At 46.3% G+C, this 20,161-nt stretch overlaps 1 protein-coding gene across 3 annotated transcripts in view; it reads right to left on the bottom strand.

The window, feature by feature from the left end:
• The window catches only part of eps15 (epidermal growth factor receptor pathway substrate 15), a 49,332-nt gene that overhangs the window by 9,202 nt on the left and 19,969 nt on the right, over positions 1 to 20,161 (bottom strand). For 2 of the 3 annotated variants that reach the window (XM_062555286.1, XM_062555285.1), the window contains exons 13-19: positions 16,943 to 17,015; positions 9,307 to 9,468; positions 7,473 to 7,670; positions 5,338 to 5,799; positions 3,852 to 3,974; positions 214 to 406; positions 45 to 89 (exon numbers count right to left, since the gene is read on the bottom strand). In XM_062555286.1, the coding sequence (XP_062411270.1) occupies positions 45 to 89; positions 214 to 406; positions 3,852 to 3,974; positions 5,338 to 5,799; positions 7,473 to 7,670; positions 9,307 to 9,468; positions 16,943 to 17,015 (1,256 nt within the window). The remainder of the gene's footprint in view (positions 1 to 44; positions 90 to 213; positions 407 to 3,851; positions 3,975 to 5,337; positions 5,800 to 7,472; positions 7,671 to 9,306; positions 9,469 to 16,942; positions 17,016 to 20,161) is intronic. The other variant, XM_062555287.1, reaches the window with a different exon arrangement.

Below are 20,161 nucleotides of genomic sequence, written 5' to 3' on the forward strand. Positions count from 1 at the left end.
ACAGTATATTCTAATGATATGAAGGCCAACACATCAGAACATACCAGCCACGTCCACTTTACTAAATGGGTCATCTTTAAATGGATCATCTGAAACACACAGAGTGGGGATACAACATGATCTGTCATCAGCCTGGTTATTGGAATAGATCTCCATGGTAAACTACAGTGTATTAACCAATAAGACAAAACTGTTCTCAAAAATGTCGCTCACGGTCAGTGAAGGGGTCTGACTGGAAGAAGTCCAGGCTGGAGGCTGTAGCTTCCTGGCTGGGGCCAGCAGGTGGCACTGCTGCTGCTGCTGCTGTAGCGAGGGCTGGAGATGCTGCTGGTCCTGGTGTAGGTGTTGGTGCCTGGGGGGGACGCTGAGGGGACCCTGTAGCCTGCTCTGGGACAGGCGACTCTGTCTGCAGGGTAACAACAACAACAACAAGCTGGGTCACAACCCCATAAACAACACTAGCACAAACAACATAATACAATCAGAAACTAATACACTGAAACACTACCAACAACACTGTGGGACAATAACGTTCATGTTAATGAATCTTGAAATCTTGAAAAAAACAGACCGGCAGAAACAACAGACATTACTAAGACATTAAGCAAACATTATTCAGAACACTATCATGAATCAAACGCAAAACAAATTAAGTTTTAATGAATCTGGGGGGGGGGGGGGGGGGGGGTCTTGGGGGAATCTATTATTCAGACATCACTCAGAAAACAATCATAACTCAATGCACTTGGTCACAACCCATTCCCAAATATAAAAGACAGCTATCTTTCAACATGATGCTCATACACCAGAGACGTGTATGGGGCTAATGTCCGATACTCCCTCACATCAAAAGACAAGTCACAGTTTTGATCTGATTTTAAAAAAAGCCTGGGAATTTTGCAAGGTCAACGACTCAGCGAGGCTTGTATATAAACAATAATAATCATAAAAGTCATATTTTCGTACTTCGGCAACATTGTTGCATGTGTGACATCCTCAGCCAGTAGTGTTGTGCATATTACAATATCAAATTAGCTCACATCACGTTTCCATACCTGCGTGAACAGGTGAAGGTAAAGTTTAGAAATGTTGATGTTTAGATGTGTAATACTTTGATGCATAGAAGTATTTTTAGGCAGGCAATACAAATAAAGTTCGAAGAACCAGAATCACACATGATCCTGAACAGCTGTACCCACAGAGTTCCTTCCTGTTGCGCACTAGAGAGAGCTCACTTGTTGGTGTGGATACTGTTCACGTCACTATTTGCATAAGCCAGGGTTCATACACATTTCCAGCAGAGAATTTCCATGACTTTTCCATGACTTTTCACACATTTCCATGACCTTATATTTCTCAAAACCTCACATCAGCTAGTGCTACATTAATAATAGATATGACGCGTGAGATAACGGGATGGTCACCTAGAAGGAATGCTCTCAAAACTTAAAAATCGGTTGTGATGCAAGTGTGAGACATGACCTGCCCAAATGAGATATGTTTCTGAGTTGAATTGGATGAAGCAAATTTCCATGACTTTTCCAAAACTTTTGGGGTGTTCTTTCCAGGCCTGGAAATTGGCACTTTCAAATTCCATAACTTTTCCAGGTTTTTTAAAAACGTATGAACCCTGATAAGCCAAGACAGGAAGACTTGATACACACTTGACTGAAACAATTGATATGATCGCAAACTAAACAAAGCGAAACAAACCGAAATACAACTCTGTCAGTCACAACACATGACCAACTCTGAACACCACCATTACCACAAACCAGCGTTGACCAATCACAACTTGTTCCCAAACATCAAAACACGGCCATTTTACAACACCAAATACGCAATCTGATCACAAAAGCAAACACATTCCATTCATACAGATTCATTCATTGCAGTCGTGGATATTCACAACCCAAGAAATAACCCGAGAAATTCACAAGCTGTCCCCAAACACAAGCATCACAGAAAAATGTTCACAACCCACTCTTAACCTCATGTCCCCAGCTCAGTCACAGTGAGGAAGGAGTGGAGTTTCCCTGGGATCCTCTGACACAATGCTCATTGTTAGTGGTACTACTGTATACACAAATAAAACAGGGCAGCGGATTCAGCCTGACAAGAATGAGCACACTGTGTGTGTGTGTGTGTGTGTGTGTGTGTGTGTGTGTACGCATATGTGTGAGAGAGAGATAGCTTGTCTATGTGTGTGAGAGTGTGTGTGAGTGTGCCTATGTTTGTGGGTGTGTGTGTGTGCGCTCGCGCATATGTGTGAGAGAGAGATAGCTAGTCTATGTGTGTGAGAGTGCCTATGTTTGTGAGTGTGAGTGTGAGTGTGAGTGTGTGAGTGAGAGAGAGAGAGAGAGAGAGAGAGAGAGAGATAGAGAGAGAGAGAGAGAGAGAGAGAGAGATATGTCACTCCTCATTGCTGCTCTTGTTGTAGTGTGCTGCTTTATGACTTCCAGTTATGAGAATGTAAGATTTATCTGAGTGCACCACCACATAATTGGGCACATAAATCCCCAATAGAAGCACAAGAGAAGTGTTGTCTTGGACTAGGGATGGGCAGCGACAGCAGCGATGAGCAGTTTTCCTCAAGATTTAGTGATTCCTTATTTTTCCCCCCCTTTTACATGATCTTCACAAAGCCAGAATGTTCATCTATTAAAGAAAATATTTTTGGGGCACATCTGTGGTTTATCTTTTTTTGGGGGGGAAAAAAACCCCACAGCTGAATGAACATCTTCCAAGAGTGTTGATTCCATAATTTTTGCCTGGGGTTGTACTATTAGAAGGATTTGGGCTTACTCTCAGGCGCCTTAAACAACAGACATCATCAATAGTGCTAAATATACAAACTAGAAGGGCAACTGGAGAGTGCAGCCCTCTACCAAACTTAATGCTGCACTTTTCCACAGGCATCAGTGACATCTAAAATGGATACATGGCATAAGAGAGGGTATGACTTGTATTTGACCATCAGTAGGATTCCCTGCACCATCTCCATGGCTGCACTGATATGTTCTGATCCAAATGGTCTTTCCTTTAGCACATAAGACTGAGAGTGGGACGTAAACATGACTGGACTGTCTGTGGGGTGTTTTCTTCACCCACATACACCTGCTGCCTACCTACACAGAGGAACAGCCGCTTGTACCACAACCACAGAGGCGTGTTTGTGTGTGTGTGCACAAGAGAGAGATGGTGTCTGAGTCTGTGCAAGCAAGAGTGTGAGTGAGAGAGAGAGAGATAAACATGAGTGGAGACGGTCTGTGGGGTGTTTTCTTAACCCCCATACATCTGCTACCTACCTACACAGAGGGAAAGCAGCCCACACCAAATAGGCTTTGCTTGTACCACAACCACAGAGGCATTTGGTGATGTTTAACCCTCATCTCCACACCAAATGTTCAACAACTAGGAAGACATATCTGGTTACCCAACCCAAGGGCATCTCTTTGCAGCTCTGCACCCCGCTCCCAGTCGTTTTCGGTAATACAATTCCAAAATTGTCTTAGGACTGAAAAAATATCTACCAAAATTTCAACAGATGTGTTTCATTCCTGCTGTTGCAAAATATTTCGCCCAACAGTTCACGACAGAGAGAGAGAGAGAGAGAGAGAGAGAGAGATTTTGGTTAACTGAAAAGGAACAAAGGTTCCCATTTACCAATTCTACCATCTTCCAAAAAAGATATTAGCTTTGCGCTATTTTGTAGGAATTCCATGTGAGACTGCCATGGCCATGACAGGCTGGCATCAGGTCTACAGTATGTGCCCACCTTAGGGGTGCTGGCCTGAGGTCTACTGTATGTGCCCGCCGTAGGGGTGCTGGCCTCAGGTCTATGTGCCCACCTTAGGGGTGCTGGCTCTGGGGAACGCTGCCGTCTCCACCTCTGCCTTCGCCTCCTTCGCCTCCTTCGCCTCCTTCGCCTCCTTCGCCTCTGCGTTGGTATCGGGAGCAGGACTGCTCCCTTCCTGTATGCAGGAAACAGTGACACATGCATACATCATGCATACGTACACGCATACATGCATCAGGACTTTTCTGCTTGAGATGTAGAAGTCTGTTATGAGCTATGACATCTGCAAGCATAAACAACTAAACATGGAAAAACACAAAGAAAAATCAAACTAATGAAAATAAAAAGAACATGGGTCGCTAGATGGCCATCAGCATGAGAAGGCAAACACAGAAACGTATACCTGCACTGAATGTACTTGCGAGCAAAGATTCAGTTGAATGAATATTGCAAATGTAAATACACAGGGTTATGCGGTGCATAAACACCTTAGCCAATAAAGATAGGAGATGAGGACACAAAGAAAGGGCAGGGATGCAAAAGCAACTAATAACAGGCGCTATATGAGTGTGTCAGTGCCAATGCCATGGCTGCTAATTGAACAGCCTTGGGGAGTCAAGGCTTATAGAAACGGCCTTGGGACAGCTCTTGCTTCATGGAGCAATCAATATAAGGAAATAGCACAAAGCTGAAATAGAACCTTTTAAAATGAACTACAGAGGAACCAGAGATGAACTGACCAGGGCTGTATTCACAAAGATTTTTTAGTAATTAGAAAGTTCTTGGCTAGGAGTTATCTCTTAAAACCTATTTCACAAAGTTCCTCAGACCTACTCTTAGTAGATGATGACTAAGTCTAAATTAATCAAGAGAAACAAAAAGCAAGGCCTAGTAATCTAATGAAATATACTGAAAAATGTTTATTTTTAAACAAATCTGTATGATACATTTTAAAAGAGGAGCAGCAATTTAAATTGCTTTGCAATGAAACATCACATTTAATTTACATGTTAACAATGAATGGTTTTAGCTGCTGTTAGTGGTGTTATTGCATCCCTTACAATTAGCCCTCGCTATTGAGATCTCCTGATTCTGCATGTGCATTTCAAAACAGTGCAACATGAAAAACTACAAACAGCTTTAGTTAGTCCTCCCGACGACTTCTAAGCTGTCCCAGACTTACAGTAGGTGCTACTTTTAGGGATAAAATGCTATGTGAATTAGTATTAAAATCACAGCCATTCATTTTAGGAGTTTCTCTTCACTTGCACACCTAGCATCAGCTGTCTAAGGTGGTCAAGATCCGATCATAATGCCTGGCCTGAACAGGGTCTGAGCTATGTGAAAGACACACACACACACACACACACACACACACACACACACACACACACACACACACACACACACACACACACACACACACACACACACACACACACACACACACACACACACACACACACACACACACACACACACACACACACACACACACACACACACACAGTAAGGGGGGTTGGGTGTGGTGCACTCACGGCGTTGACCCAGGCTGCAGTGGAGCGTGCGCTGGTGTAGAGGTCCTCTAGCGGGTCCAGACTGGCCCCTCCTGGACTCTTGGTTCTGTTCGGCCGCGCCCCTTCCTCCTGCTTCACCTCCTCTTCCTCCCTTTTCTCCTCGTCCTCCTCCACCGCCACCTCCTCCTCCTCCTCCTCCACACGCAGCTCCTGCGGTTCGTCGGCCGCTCCGTTCTCGCTGTCCTCCTCCTCGTCCTGGTCGAGCTGCTCGTCCTCCCCGCCGGCCGCTCCGTTCACCAGTGGGACGGGGACAGGGGTCGGCGTGGGGACCGGGACAGAGACAGAGACGGGGGTCGGCGTGGGGACGGGGGCGCGGGCAGCGATGGGGGGAGGGACGGGGTCGTCCTGCGTCAGAGACAGCCAGCTGAGCTGCGCCGTGAGGTCTCGCTCCTGCATGCGCAACTCCGTGACCTTCTCCTGGGCCTGAGGAGCGAAGAGAGGGAGGGGGGGGGGGGAGGAACGAGAGGGAGGTTAAAGGTCATATCAACATTAAGCCGGGGAAATAAAAATATGCATACTTATTACTCTGTTCAGCACTTCCGTCCATATTAAAACAGCCTATTCTGACCTTAAAAAAAAACACAAAACAAAACAAACAAAAAAACAAACGGCTTTCGAAAACAATCTCTGAAATGGATAAAATTGACAACACCGGGTTTGTGGTTTACTTGTTGTATTAAATACAACAGATTATGATGAAACTGATTGTGAAACTGATTATGATGGTGTGACCAGAAACACCACAGAAGTGTTTGTTGTTGGTGGTGTCTGGAACACCAACATGAAAAACAACACGAAAATTATACCGTAATTTCCCGACTATAAGCCGCGGCTTATACATTGATTTTGCAAAATGTCTTCCGCTATGAGGTTAATACAGGGGAGCCATTAATATGGTGCTAATATGATTTTGTTTCTTTTAACTTGCATAAAACACTGGCCTGCGGCTTATACACAATGCGGCTTATATGTGGGAAATTACTGTAATATGGACGGAAATAGTTTTCACCTCAAATATGCATTTTCTATGTACCCGGGTTACTGTACACACACCGTAAAGGGCCATTCACGCCAAAAATTATAACTATAAAGATAATGACACTGAAGTATCGTTCTATGAATGACAACATCCACACACATGCTAGGGTTAACGATATGAAGAACAATATTGTTGGGAATCACTTTCAAAGCAATACAGGTAGTGAGAATGACAAAAGGCTGACAGCCAATCGGAATCACCCACACTGACATCACATTCATTTACACAAGGAAAAACATTGCTTGTCCTTGGTCAGTGTGGACATCAATGTTGTTATCGTTATCTTAATAGTTCCTGGTGTAAATTCCCTTTAAGACAGTGTCTCTGTTGCTGGACAATGACATATGATGAGACCATGCAAGCACCAGAAAAGTGTTAAAACACCGAAGAGAAAGTGAGAGAGAGATAAAGAGAAATAATGTAGATAATGTGAAAGACAGACAGTGTGTCTGTACAGTATGTGTCTATTCATGGGTTTCATCAGGTCCCTTGCCACAGGCAGGTGTACACAATCAAGCACTGAGTTTCTAAATGCCGATTGATGGAAGCAGATTTGTGTGTTGCGTGTGTGCGTGCGTGTGTGTTCATTTATATATGTATATTTTCCTTTTCATTCAAAGCATATTGAGTCTATGTATGCCATATGAAATGTGCTATAAATAAAATTTGATTGAATAGAAAAAGAATAGAATATATACTTTTTTGATCCCGTGAGGGAAATTCAGTTCTCTGCATTTAACCCAATTTAACTGAATTAGTGAACACACAGCACACAGTGAACACACAGTGAGGTGAATCACACAACCCAGAGCAGTGAGCTGCCTGCCCAACCAGCGGCGCTCGGGGAGCAGTGAGGGGTTAGGTGCCTTGCTCAAGGGCACTTCAGCCGTGGTGGACTGGTCGGGGATCGAACCGGCAACCCTCCGGTTACAAGCCCGATTCGCTAACCAGTACACCACGGCTGCCCCAATTGATTGATTGATTGATGGAAGCCATGAATAGGTCAGAGTAGAGACTAGAGAGAGAGGGACAGAACAGCCAGCGCCCAGCAGCACACCTGCGAGACCTGTGTGTGGGACTCCTGGACGCTGTCCTGCAGGGGGTCCAGCTGCGCGCGCGCCGTCTCCACCTTCTGCTCCAGCTGCTGCGTCTCGTCCTGCAGCCGCCGCAGCTCGGCCCGCGCCCGGCCCAGCTCCGTCTCACAGTCGCCGATCTGCTGCTCCTGCTCCGACTGCTGCGCCTGCAGAGTCATGATCTACACACACACACACACACACACACACACACACGGTCATGATGACAACCACATCGATACACAGAGCCAGTATAATACACATATTCACATGATCACACATGTAATAATTACACATCACATCCACACCCAGAATCATTATACACACATACAAAGTTATTATAACACTAACACTAACACACACACACAATTACATCAACACACAAAGGGTGATAATAATAATAATCATAATCATAATCATCACAGACACACACACACACACACACACACACACTTACATCAACACACAAAGGGTGATAATAATAATAATCATAATCATAATCATAATCATCATATATCAATACACAAAGATGTACAGTATGTCCTCTTCACAAACACATGTACATGCAGAAACACAGGCGCAGGTCCACCCAGTCACGTGAGTGCTCGTGTACGCACGTCCACACCGAGAATAAAACAGGTGGGCAGTGGGAGAGGGGACATCTCAAGGACTGGACGGGCTAGAGCGAGTAAACGGCCTGGACTAGACTGGACTGGGCCGGCCTCCAAATCATTGTGCTCTACACACATTACAATTGCACTGAAAAATGTCCCCACACACACACGTCCAGCTAAATGGAGCATTACAGTACCATGAGGGTTTTGGAGTGTGTGTTCACGCGAGTGTGAAGTGCGGAAAGCGCTCAGGCATGTTTTAGTAAAATGAGTGGGTGTGTTATGTGTGAAACTTGTGTAGGTCAGCATTGTGTGTTGTCTCTGGAGTAAATATGTGCTTGCAATGTACAAAGTGTAAATGGGCTCGTATCACACACTGGATGTGTCTGAAAATGATGAAATCAAGTCTTCACAGAGAGTGTGATATGGTGTGTGTATGTGTGAGTGTGTGTGTGCTAGCTGTGTCTACACAGCGTGCATGATTACTGTATAGCATGTGTATATTAGTGATGTTGCATCTACAAAGTGAGTGTGTGTGATGTGTGAGAGTGTCGAGAGCGAGAGAGAGTGGGTAAGTGATGGATCGACTACACAGTATGTGTGTGTGTGTGTGTGTGTGTAGCCTAGCATCGCATAGTGTGTTTGTGTAGTGTGCGTTTAGTGTATGTGTGTGTGTGTGTGTGCAATATAGTGTGTAGCGTGTGTGTGTGTGTGTGTGTGTGTAATATAGCGTGTAGTGTGTGTGTGTGTGTGTGTGTGTGTAATATAGCGTGTAGTGTGTGTGTGTGTGTGTGTGTGTGTGTAATATAGCGTGTAGTGTGTGTGTGTGTGTGTGTGTGTGTGTGTGTGTGTGTGTGTAACATAGCGTGTAGTGTGTGTGTGTGTGTGTGTGTGTGTGTGAGAGTGTGTGTGTGTGTAATATAGCGTGTAGTGTGTGTGTGTGTGTGTGTGTGTGTGTGTAATATAGCGTGTAGTGTGTGAGTGTGTGTGTGTGTAATATAGCGTGTAGTGTGTGAGTGTGTGAGTGTGTGTGTGTGTAATATAGCGTGTAGTGTGTGAGTGTGTGAGTGTGTGTGTGTGTAATATAGCGTGTAGTGTGTGAGTGTGTGTGTGTGTGTGTGTGTGTAATATAGCATGTAGTGTGTGTGTGTGTGTGTGAGTGTGTGTGTGTGTGACATAGCGTGTAGTGTGTGTGTGCGCTGACCATCTGGTTCTCCTGGCTGCACTGCTGGCGTATGAGGGCCAGCTGCTCCTCCAGCGAGTTCTTCTGAGCGTCCAGCTTGTCCAGCGCCTCCTGCACCTCCTGCCTCTGGCCCTGCAGCTTCTGCAGCTCCGCACTCTCCCGCTGCACCTCATCCTGCAGCTCCTGCACACACACACACACAGAGTTCAGAGTCATGTTAACACACCTTCACACTCTCCCGCTGCACCTCATCCTGCAGGTCCTGCACACACACACACACACACACACAGAGTTCAGAGTCATGTTAACACACCTTCACACTCTCTCTTTGCACCTCATCATGCAGGTCCTACGCACGCACGCACGCACGCAGTCATGGACAGTAAAATGAAAACAAGGCTGGTGGAAGTGTAGTGGTTAAGGAGGTGGAGGTAGCCTGAGAAGTTGTGGGTTCAATTTCTGGCCCCCGCTGTTGTGCCCTTGAGCAAGGCACTTAACCCCGAGTTGCTCAGAGGACAATAGCCTTTGTAATACTGTATAACTGACACGCACTACATTTAGTTAGGGATATCTGGCTTTCGGGTAAAATGTTATTTCAGTGCAGAAAGTACTGACACATGTTGGACATGCCCGCATTCAAAAGTTTAGAGAAGGTCACATTAAGTTCAACTGTAAAGGTAATAGTGGATTATAGGGTCATCCTAGCCTGGGTTTCCCATACTGCCTTTCGCGGTGATTTCTTTCACGCTGCTAAGGCAGTCTGGAAACTAACGCCCCCATGTTCGCCTGATGTTGGAGGCCAATCACAGAACAGGGGAGAAAGCAAGACCATGAAGAGCTATGCAGAGACACATTTGATTGACATCCGTGGCGCCCAATGAACGGATCTGGGCATTTTTTCAAATACGAGAAGATGAACGTCTGGTTGCCAGACCACGTCTCATTTGAGAAGTGGGAGGCGTTAGCCAGGCTAGGGTCATCCTGAAATTTCAACCAAAAGCCGAATATCCCTTACTTTTGGTGAGTAGTCTATGTATGTCCCTTCGGATAAAAGTGCTAAATTAATAAATGTAAATTACATTAAATAGCTCATGACAGAATTTTTCCAACCCTGTCTGTCAAAATGACAGACAATGAAAAAGGCTAACGCAGCTCAACTGTGAAGAGGAGGAACATTCGTTGTCCATGTTTTGACATTATATTACAACAAACATTGAGAGGTCATCACATTTAGGGGAAGTACAGATTGAGCAATTTTAAACACGGTGTTCAATACCGAAATAACAAACTAAACAAAACAAAATTCAAAACAGAAGTCAGAGATTGGCAATCAAACCATCTGATGGTACTCTGACGGAGAGACAGAAAGTGTTCCTATTGAGACAGTTAGCTCCGGTCTTTCTCCCGTCCTCTACTACCAGAACTCTTTTACGTGCAGGGATGCCCGACGATGACGGAGCGTCAGAAGATTCCGGCATGCTAGTGTAAAGCTCACTATCTGGCAGAGCGCACGGCCACCATATGGTGCTGTGTGTTTAGCCAATTACTGAGCACAGGCGGTGAGGGGGCGAGCCAGCACTGGTACAGCCAACGGAAACACACTGACTCACATCCATTAACACTCACTGAATACACACACACACACACACACACACACAGTATCATACTTATACACTGATCAAACAAATCACACACACACCAGTAACTCACACACCCCATGTAACTCATACACACACAGCTGCGAGGGCTGAACTGTCAGTGTCAGGACAGAGAGGCCAGCACATGGGCCTGACAGCTCGCTCCGTCTGCCCTGATGCCTGTGCAGCCAGCCAGCCTGCCTGCCTGCCTGCCTGCCCACGGCCCTGGCCTCAGTGGGGTGTCAGCATGTGTGTGTGTGTGTGTGTGTGTGGTGGGCTCAGGTCATCACCCTCATAAGGCCTTTTTTCACCGACAGAGAACCGGCTCCGTTCCCGTTCGCGAACCAACATTTGAACCGTTCGCCACTGCAGACTGTTACACTGCAGACGTTGACTAGCATTTTAAACGGCTAGTTTCTGCCGTTTTTATGGGACAACTGGTCATATCATTCTCCCGTTTATGCATCTCATTAACTTTTGATTTTGCATGCACCACCCATTGTTGATGACACATCCTTGGTTCTGTTCAGAACTGGTGTAAATGTGGGCTGGTTCACTAGATAGCACCACGGTTCAAAGAATTCTGAAATGCACCAGTTCAACACCAGGTTTGTTTTCGGTGAAAAAACGCCTATAGAGGACACCGCAGCTTCACTACCATGAGGTCCTTCACCTGTCCACATCAGCTGTTCCCAAATAGGCACTACCCCCGCAGTAAGCACTTCATGGGGGCGTGCGCCGTGCGGTCATACGCACGGTTAAAAAAGCACAGAGAGCAGTCAAGGAAGGATGACCTCAGCGCTCAAATGAATCCAACGTAAAACGCCTAGCCCGACATCGGGAGCAGAGGAGGACCACAAGCTTTCCCAAGCTACACTTCATGTATAATGTATCGCAAACAAATACATTTTATCTTTTAATGTATCGAAAATAAATAAATATTCTTCCTTAAAAACATAAGGGCCATAAGTATACTGTACATACCCCCATTTTAAATTCCCATAGACCACTTTTGAAGTCAGTCAAAGTAAGTTAGAAAAGTTTTGTTTCAAGGTTAAAAAAAATTATCACATAATAAAAATCAAAACGTTGAATCTGATCTGGGAATATTAATAATTAGGTTCCACATACACACACATCTTCTAAGCGGAGGTCCAAGGGGGGTAGACTGTGTGTGTGTGATTATCTTCTCCCAAGAGGAGGCGTGTGGGGGGTAGATTGCCACTGGTTGAAACAGTGGGGCTCGGAGGCAGGAGGCTGATTGAAAGCTTATTAAAGAGATGAGACTCTTGAGGAGGAGTCGTGATGCCTGGTGAAGTAGGAGTTCTTCAGGCAGGATAGCGGGGAGGTGGGCTCTCTCTCGTTCCCTCTCTCTCTCTCAATCTGCCGCTCTCAGATGGCTGGCTCTTTAAATAGCACACATTTAAGGACATTTTTTATATATATAGACAAACATCCACCCCCACTTTGGGTAGGGACTAATTCTTCACACTGGACTAATACAGAAAGCTAGAGGAGGAGGAGGAGGCAAGTTCCATTGATTTATAAACAAATTGGAAAGTCAAAGAGCTTTCTAAATGAGCAGATGAAGGAACACAGGGGGAAAAGAGGAAGAAGAAGAAGCAGCAAGAGGAAGGAGGATCAACAACAGAACAGCTGCCCCACCCCTTCCTCTCTTCTCCTCTCCTCTCCTCTCCTCCACTCCCTTCCGTTCTGAGAGAGCGTTTCATTATTCATTAGCAGAGGGAGACAGAAGCCAAATCTAGCCCAGGTCTCTGGACTCGAGGCTGTTTTACTTACTGCCTTACGGCTCATTGATCTGCACCTCATTACCAGGAGACTCTTCTGGTCACACACACACACACACACTCACTCCGCCTCCCTCTTTAACCTTCATGCTAATGCTCTCTCACACCCAAGGTTTATGGAATCATCCAGGGTCATTGATCTTCATATAATGTGTGCAAGATAACCCATTATTATCATATATGAACACAGACATGTTTGCACAAACACACATACTGTATGTGTGCAAAATAACCCATTATTATCATATATGAACACACATACTGTATGTGTGCAAAATAACCCATTATTATCATATATGAACACACACACATGTTTGCACAAACACACATACTGTATGTGTGCAAAATAACCCATTATTATCATATATGAACACACACACGTTTGCACAAACACACATACTGTATGTGCATGTGATGCACAGTGCTTTGCTGCTGCTTGCTTGTTTTTTTGCGGACGTTATCAAAGTATCTTGCGTCCCTGAAATAGCACTACCCGCATGACTCAGGGGAGCTGATAGAAAAGGGCGACACTGAATGACACTTGATTTAAGACCGCGATGCATCACACCATTCAGGTCAATCTCAGCAGGCAGCTGTGGGTCTGCCGGCATAATGAACAGATGAAAAGATTGATCGCCACAGAGAGATATGCGCTCTATATTAAACTTTAAAGCGTAATAAAGGCTCGCACACACACACGCACACGCACACACGCACGCACGCATCCGTGCATGTCCGGAAGGGGAACAGAATTGCATATAACAGCAGGAACGTTACACAATCAGGATAAGGAAGTCTTCTGCATCGGTAGGGGCCATTGTGAATGATCACGCCACAAGCAGAGGAAATGGCCTTCACTCTCAACCAACTCAACAATCCAGGCCATCAAATCACTATGCTGCCGTCTTCAGCGACTCCTCCTTATGCCCAACCCTACTGACTGGATGGACATACACGCATACAAAAATCAATGACTGGGAAAATCAATAAACAAATATAATCCTGCATCTGACTGTATAATTATGGACTAATCCTAAACCTGGACCCATAGATATGAACACATGTACTGTATATCCATGTCTAGACTACTGTAAATGCCTGATGTGTCAGCTATACTAAAAACAGCAAATCGTAAACAGATGATTGCCGAGGGCATGGATAAGCCTGATCGGCTAGTAATGCCTGGCACCAGACAGGATTGTATATAACAGGCTAACAGGCTGCTGAGATATGGCTCCACTCAAGCGTGAACAGAGGAGTGTGAGGAGAAGTGTGTGTGTACTCGACAAAAGGTGTTAACCTGACACAGGCACTTCAAATGTTTTTGAGTGCAAAGGCACACAGGCACATGAGACGAACGTGGAAAACCACAACCTCATCTAGCAGGGTGAGTGAGTAGCAGCGGTGGAGAACTAGCTATGAACTCTTCAACAACAATGCAACCAAGCTGCAACGTAACTCAACCACATCAGCACAATACTGAGTGAGTGCCAGCTATATGAACTCGGCGACAAACGCAATGGCAATGCAAAAGCACTCAAAGTTGTCCAACATCAATCAACCAAATCACTATAGACAGCAGCGAAGCATGTCCTCACATACCTGTAGCTTTATGTATGTCTACACACAAACAAACAAACGAACACAAGATAAATAGCTCGTAAACACATACACATGTCTAATGAATATGATCATGAAATACAGACACAGGACACAAACACTAAAATCAACTGAATTAATCAATTGCATTACTTTATAAATCCAGCGCAACCCTTTGCCGTACAGTGGTAACGGTTGTATATGTTTTGCATGCATTTCCTATTTATAGTGTTAAGCAATCGTGATCTCGATACCGACCAAAATAGTCCAAAATAATCACGATTGAATTTTTCGCTATATTCGAGCAACCCCAACAAAAATGTATTACCACTGAAACATTTTTTTAAAAAACGTCTCAATATTGAAATGGCAGCGCCACAAACGCCAGGCCAGGGCACCAAGCGTCTCTGTGCGTCACCGTGAGCAGGTGGCTGTGCCCATTGAAGTGAGCGGGGGTTGTCATCTGGCAGTAAAGCCCCCCCCCCCCCCCCCACCCATCTCCTGCCCGGGCACCGACTACACGCCTGCCAATTAGTGCCCGTCGCTCCACCGCCGCTGATCAGCGCGTGGCACTGGAAGTCGTTAGCGGCCGCTGGCCACCGCTGCATGTCCGACCCGGCTTACACGACAGCCGGAGACGAGACGAGCGGACAGCCGTGAGCAGAGAGCGGAGACAACAGCAGCACAAGCAAAGATCCTTCATTACTGTTTGAATCTTGCTTCCATAGAGATGCATTATGTTGCTCCATCTTGTCAGTAATGAAGGATCTTTGGTTGTGCTGCTGTTGACTCCGCTCTCTGCTTTAACCCGGTACAACATACAACACCGTGTCCCTGCTGCCATTGCCTTGACCTTCGTCCTCACATGCTCCCTACACACTGGCTGTTAATGGCCTCTCCAACACACACACACACTTCAATACACACAAGGTCGCTAAGATCAGGCTGAATGACGAGCGGGGGAGTGGTTGAAGAGAGTGAAGGTGTGCGAGAGGGAGTGAGTGAGTGACTCTGGGGTGTGTGTGTGTGTGTGTGATCCGCCCTCACATCACCAGTGCTGTACAATGGTATGGCTCTGGCTCAGTTGAAGCCCTGTTTGATCTACGCGTTTGTATGTGTGTGTGTGTGTGTGTGTACACAATGAGAAAAATAGAACAAACAGAGGAATCTGGGCCAGGCCATCACAGGCCTCCAGACTGTGTAGTCGTGACTGGCAACTGAGCTCGCTGGAAAACACGAGGAGCTGGGAAGATCCAGTGTTCCATCTGCACCACACACACACACACACACACACACACACCTGTCCTCTGTATCACTCTCTGGAGCGCGCTTGCATTCGTTTAGCTCCAGAGTGTCTGTATGTGCAGACAAACTGTTGACAGAGCGCACGGCCCTGAGAGAGGGGGGGGGGGGGGGAGATACTGCCTGCATGTCGAGGGGGCTGCCTTTGAGGAACTCATGACATTTCAAAGGGATTCACATAACATATGAATCATCCTCCAAGCCTCTCCACACACACACACACACACACACACACACACAGAAACAAGACGCGCACAGAAATACACTGAGCAGGCAGTGGCAATGTACACACACACACACACACACACACACAGCTGAGCCGTACATGGGAGTGTGCACACCATCATTTCCTTGTTGCTCACACGCAGCTAAGCAGTATGTGGGAGTATGTGTGGACCATCTCATTTCCTCATTAAGCCCTTGCTCAGGCCAGATAAGCTGCAGCAATATATGACAGAAAGAGAGAGAGAGAGAGAGAGAGAGAGAGAGAGAAAGAGGAGAGAGAGAGAGCAGCCCCACCTCCACACCATCATATCAGCAGCCTGTACATCACAGACTCCAGCCCTCCTCCTGCATCCACACCAGCACAGCAACACAACAACAAGGCAGCAGCTGAGCTTTTCACAGTCAACCCAGCAGCACTGGGGCACAGACAGCACTGATGCTCCACAGACAGGGAGCAGTCAGCAGGTGGCTAATCTTTAGCATTGGGTGGCCATCATTCAGTGAGGCGAGCCCCCTACTAGGAAGTTTATCGGTACAGCACTATATTCATACACATGGGTCAGTTGAAGTGTTTCACAAATGCAGAAATGGAAGGGGAAAAAAAGAAAAATAAGCCATAATAACAGTGGAACCACAGAAAATACACAATTAAAAAGCAAGCTACAGGAGAATAACAATGAGTAGCAGAATTGTTTCTGATCCGGTACGGACCAAGCAAAGGTCAGAGCCTGACTCCAATGGCACCTAAGACTCATCGCCGTTGAGCCTCTGTTGAATGTATACTATTTTCAAAACAATGTTATGATTTTATGTATGGCTACACCTCTATAATCCATACTATGAATTGTGTGTATAGCTACACCCACTATAATCCAGAGTGTGCTGTTGCCTAGGCTCTGGGTCCCCTGCGGTCACTTCCGACAGACACAGGTCACATATGGCTAACAAGATGCAGCTCAGCCACAGAGGCACAAACATAAACAAACACACACACACAGAAAGAAGCTTTCAGACAGGTGAAGTTTGAGTGGTGCGTGTGTGTGTGCGCATGCATGCGTGCGTGTGTGTGTGTGTGTGTCTCCTTACCTGCACCTCGCTGGTCCTCTGGCGGATGCTCTCCTCGTTGTCGCGGATCTCCTGCTCCACGGAGCTCTTCTCCCTGGGGGCCCAGCACAGCACGCATGAGTACTTAATGACCGAGGAGACGGCCGGGAGGCCCAGCCAGCCCCCCACGCCCCCCACGCCCCCGACACCCCCGCAGCTACCGGTCCTACCGGTCACCGGTCCGGCGCTCTCGCCCTCCACAACCATCACGGACAGAGACGAGGAAGAGAGAGAGAGAGATACGAGAGAGCAGGAGAGACAGAGAGAGACTGGACCGACTGACTAGAGAGGACTGCTGCTGCACGGGCGGCACTCAAACACAAACACACACGACGTGCACGCACACGTCAGCATGCACGCTCTGGGCTCGAGAGGGGCAGAGAGGATTCTGATTGGACTGCGAGAGGAAAGGAGGGAAGGAGGGAGGCGGAGAAAGAGGGAGAGAGAGAGAGATGGAGAGGGATGAAGAGATATATGGAGCAGACAGCGGGAGGGAGGGAGAGAGAGAGAGAGAGAGAGAGAGAGAGCAGAACAGAAAGAGAATGAAGAGTAGGAGGAGGAAGAGACAGAGGGAGCAAAAGAGAGAGAGGAATGAGTGAGGGAAGCAGAGTGTGAAATGGAGAGAGAAGGAGAGAGGGAGAGAAAGAGAGAGACTGGGGAAATAGAGAGACAAGAGAGACTAGGAGAGCGAGAGAAAAGAGAGAGACACAGAGACTAGGAGAGCGAGAGAAAAGAGGGATGTGCAGATGGCTGTCAGGAGGGAAGCTTTAGAAACAGGAGGAGGAATGGATAGGAGGAAAGGATAGGAGGGAGGGCGGAGGGCTGACAGCTCTGAGCCTCATCTTCACATCTCCATCTGCCTCTACCTCACCCAGCCCCCACTAGAGAGAGAGAGAGAGAGAGAGAGAGAGAGAGAGAGAGAGAGAGAGAGAGAGAGAGAGAGAGAGAGAATGGCACGGATGCAAAGGGAGAGACGTATATTAAGGGTTATATGTGTAGTTGAGGCTTTTCATAATACAATAGAACAGTCATGCCCAATACACCTATTTGAATTTGAAAAGAAAGACAGAAAGAAAGGAAGAAAGAAAGAGATAGAGAGAGCACGAGAGAGAGTGCAAGAGAGAGAAAGCCATTTGAATTGAATTGAGTGCAAGAGAGAGCATGCCAGAGAGAGAGTGTGAGAGAGAGCAAGAGAGAGAGACAGACAGAAGTAGCCTGTAGGGCCTGTCTGACACTATGAGGCAGACACATCAACCTTTACAACCTCATTCAGCATCACATCAGGAGATTATCTCAGCATGCTGCTGTAACAGAGCACAGACTCTACAGCCAGCTACAGCTATTCTATTCAGAGCATCGGGATCCAGTGAAAAGGTAGAAGACCTGAAAGAAGTGCTGTCTGAGTTTCAAAGAGGATATTTTCACTAATGTACAAGGAGTCCATGTTTAATGTGGATTGATCTAGACCCAATCTAAAACATAAAAAGATCTAAAAACACCCACACAAACAAACACAGACAGACACATGTTTCATCTTGAACACGCAAGTAACGCAGAAGGGGGAAGTGATGACTGCTACTCTATATTAAAAGCATATCTGAAAAAGCCTCTAGAGTAGTGAGATTGGTGACTAAAATAAGCACCAGTCACAGTTTCAGATGAAATCAGTGAACCACAAGAGTCTCATATTCTCCATCACGAGATGAAACTGCACAAATGATCAGACACCAGATAGCAGTCTAAGACGGTGTGAATCACTTCTCAGAACTCACTGCGAGAGCCTGACATGACTCCAGAACTAGAATATGAATCTGACAGGCATACAAAGAGATGGAATTAAAAAAACGATTCACTGCAATGCGGTTGGTAAGATAGCATTAGACTTTTAGCAGAAATAACACCTTTTTTTCCATTTGTATGGTTTATGTCCCAAGAAAAACATTTCTGAAATTAACGACATGAGAGAAGTGAAAGTGCTACCCACACTTGCATTGCAGGTATTCAGTCATGTATATGAGATGGAATGTTTAGTTCTCCTCTATCACATACAAGATGAAAAGGCTCTGATCAAAGACGTACTGAACGCACTAATAAACTGGTCTCGTTTCTCATACTGTCTGTGTTCACCGATCACATGTTCAAATGGCATTCTTAGTTCACACCTCGCACCTCTCTCTAAATGATCAAGGTTTCCTGAGACAGACGTACTGAGAGACAGCTCTGATCCTGATGAGACAGGCGTACTCACTGCTGTGAGTGAGAACCATGGCCAGCATCTCTTTTGCATGATTCGTTTTGCTACAGCACCTCACAATACAACAATAGCCAGGTATGGCCATCTCCTCAGGACACTGTTGGTGCACAGGTGCCATGTATAATTCCGGGAAAACACACAAAGAAATCCACTGCTACAGCAACCTAGAGCTCAGCTAACCCAGTCTTTAACATAAGCAGCAGTTTTACAGACTCACACACTTTAAAAAAAAAAAAAAAATAGCTCAAACTTTACCACTGAAGTGTGACACAAACAGACACGCGCACACACACACACACACACTGACTTGAAGTTCTCTCCAGGGATATGGAAGCGGTGCAGAACACAGCCAGAGTGGGCTGGATGCATAAGAATAGAAGCAGAACAGACGCGGACGGAAAGAGGTGCAGAGGCTTTTTCTTCTGGAAGAAAGAGCGGAGCCTTGGCAACGATCCCAAAGACCTATCAGAGCACGCCGAAGCCCGGCACCCTGGTTCACCTCAACATGACCCCGACAGCCAATCAGAACGGCGCGCCTTGGCCTTGCCGCGGCTCTTGAGGAGGAAGCCGGGGAGGAGCGGGGTCGTCTGCTTACCGCTCTCCGGAGGGGGCCCGTCGCCGTGGAGATCTCAGGCAATCCCACACGATGTGCATCATCTTGGCGGTTAGTTTTGCTCCATGCTGAAGTTGAAGCGTCTATCACTAGCCTGTCTATCACTCTCGCTCTCCATCTCCTCACCTTCCGCTCTCACTCACTCATTCCCTTTCTCTCTCTCTCTCTCTCTTTCGCTCTCTCTCTCTCTCTCTCTATCCTCCTTTCCTCGTCAGGTTCCAAACACTCCCTCGAGCTCCTCCCTCACCTTCAGTCTGTTTGTCTGTCTGTCTGGTAGTCTCTCTCTTCTCCAGAAATGGGAAGTGAAGACAGAAACTCTCGTTACTCTCGTCTC

This window comes from Sardina pilchardus, chromosome 15 (genome assembly GCF_963854185.1).
Source record: "Sardina pilchardus chromosome 15, fSarPil1.1, whole genome shotgun sequence".
In the NCBI taxonomy this organism is placed as follows: domain Eukaryota; kingdom Metazoa; phylum Chordata; class Actinopteri; order Clupeiformes; family Clupeidae; genus Sardina; species Sardina pilchardus.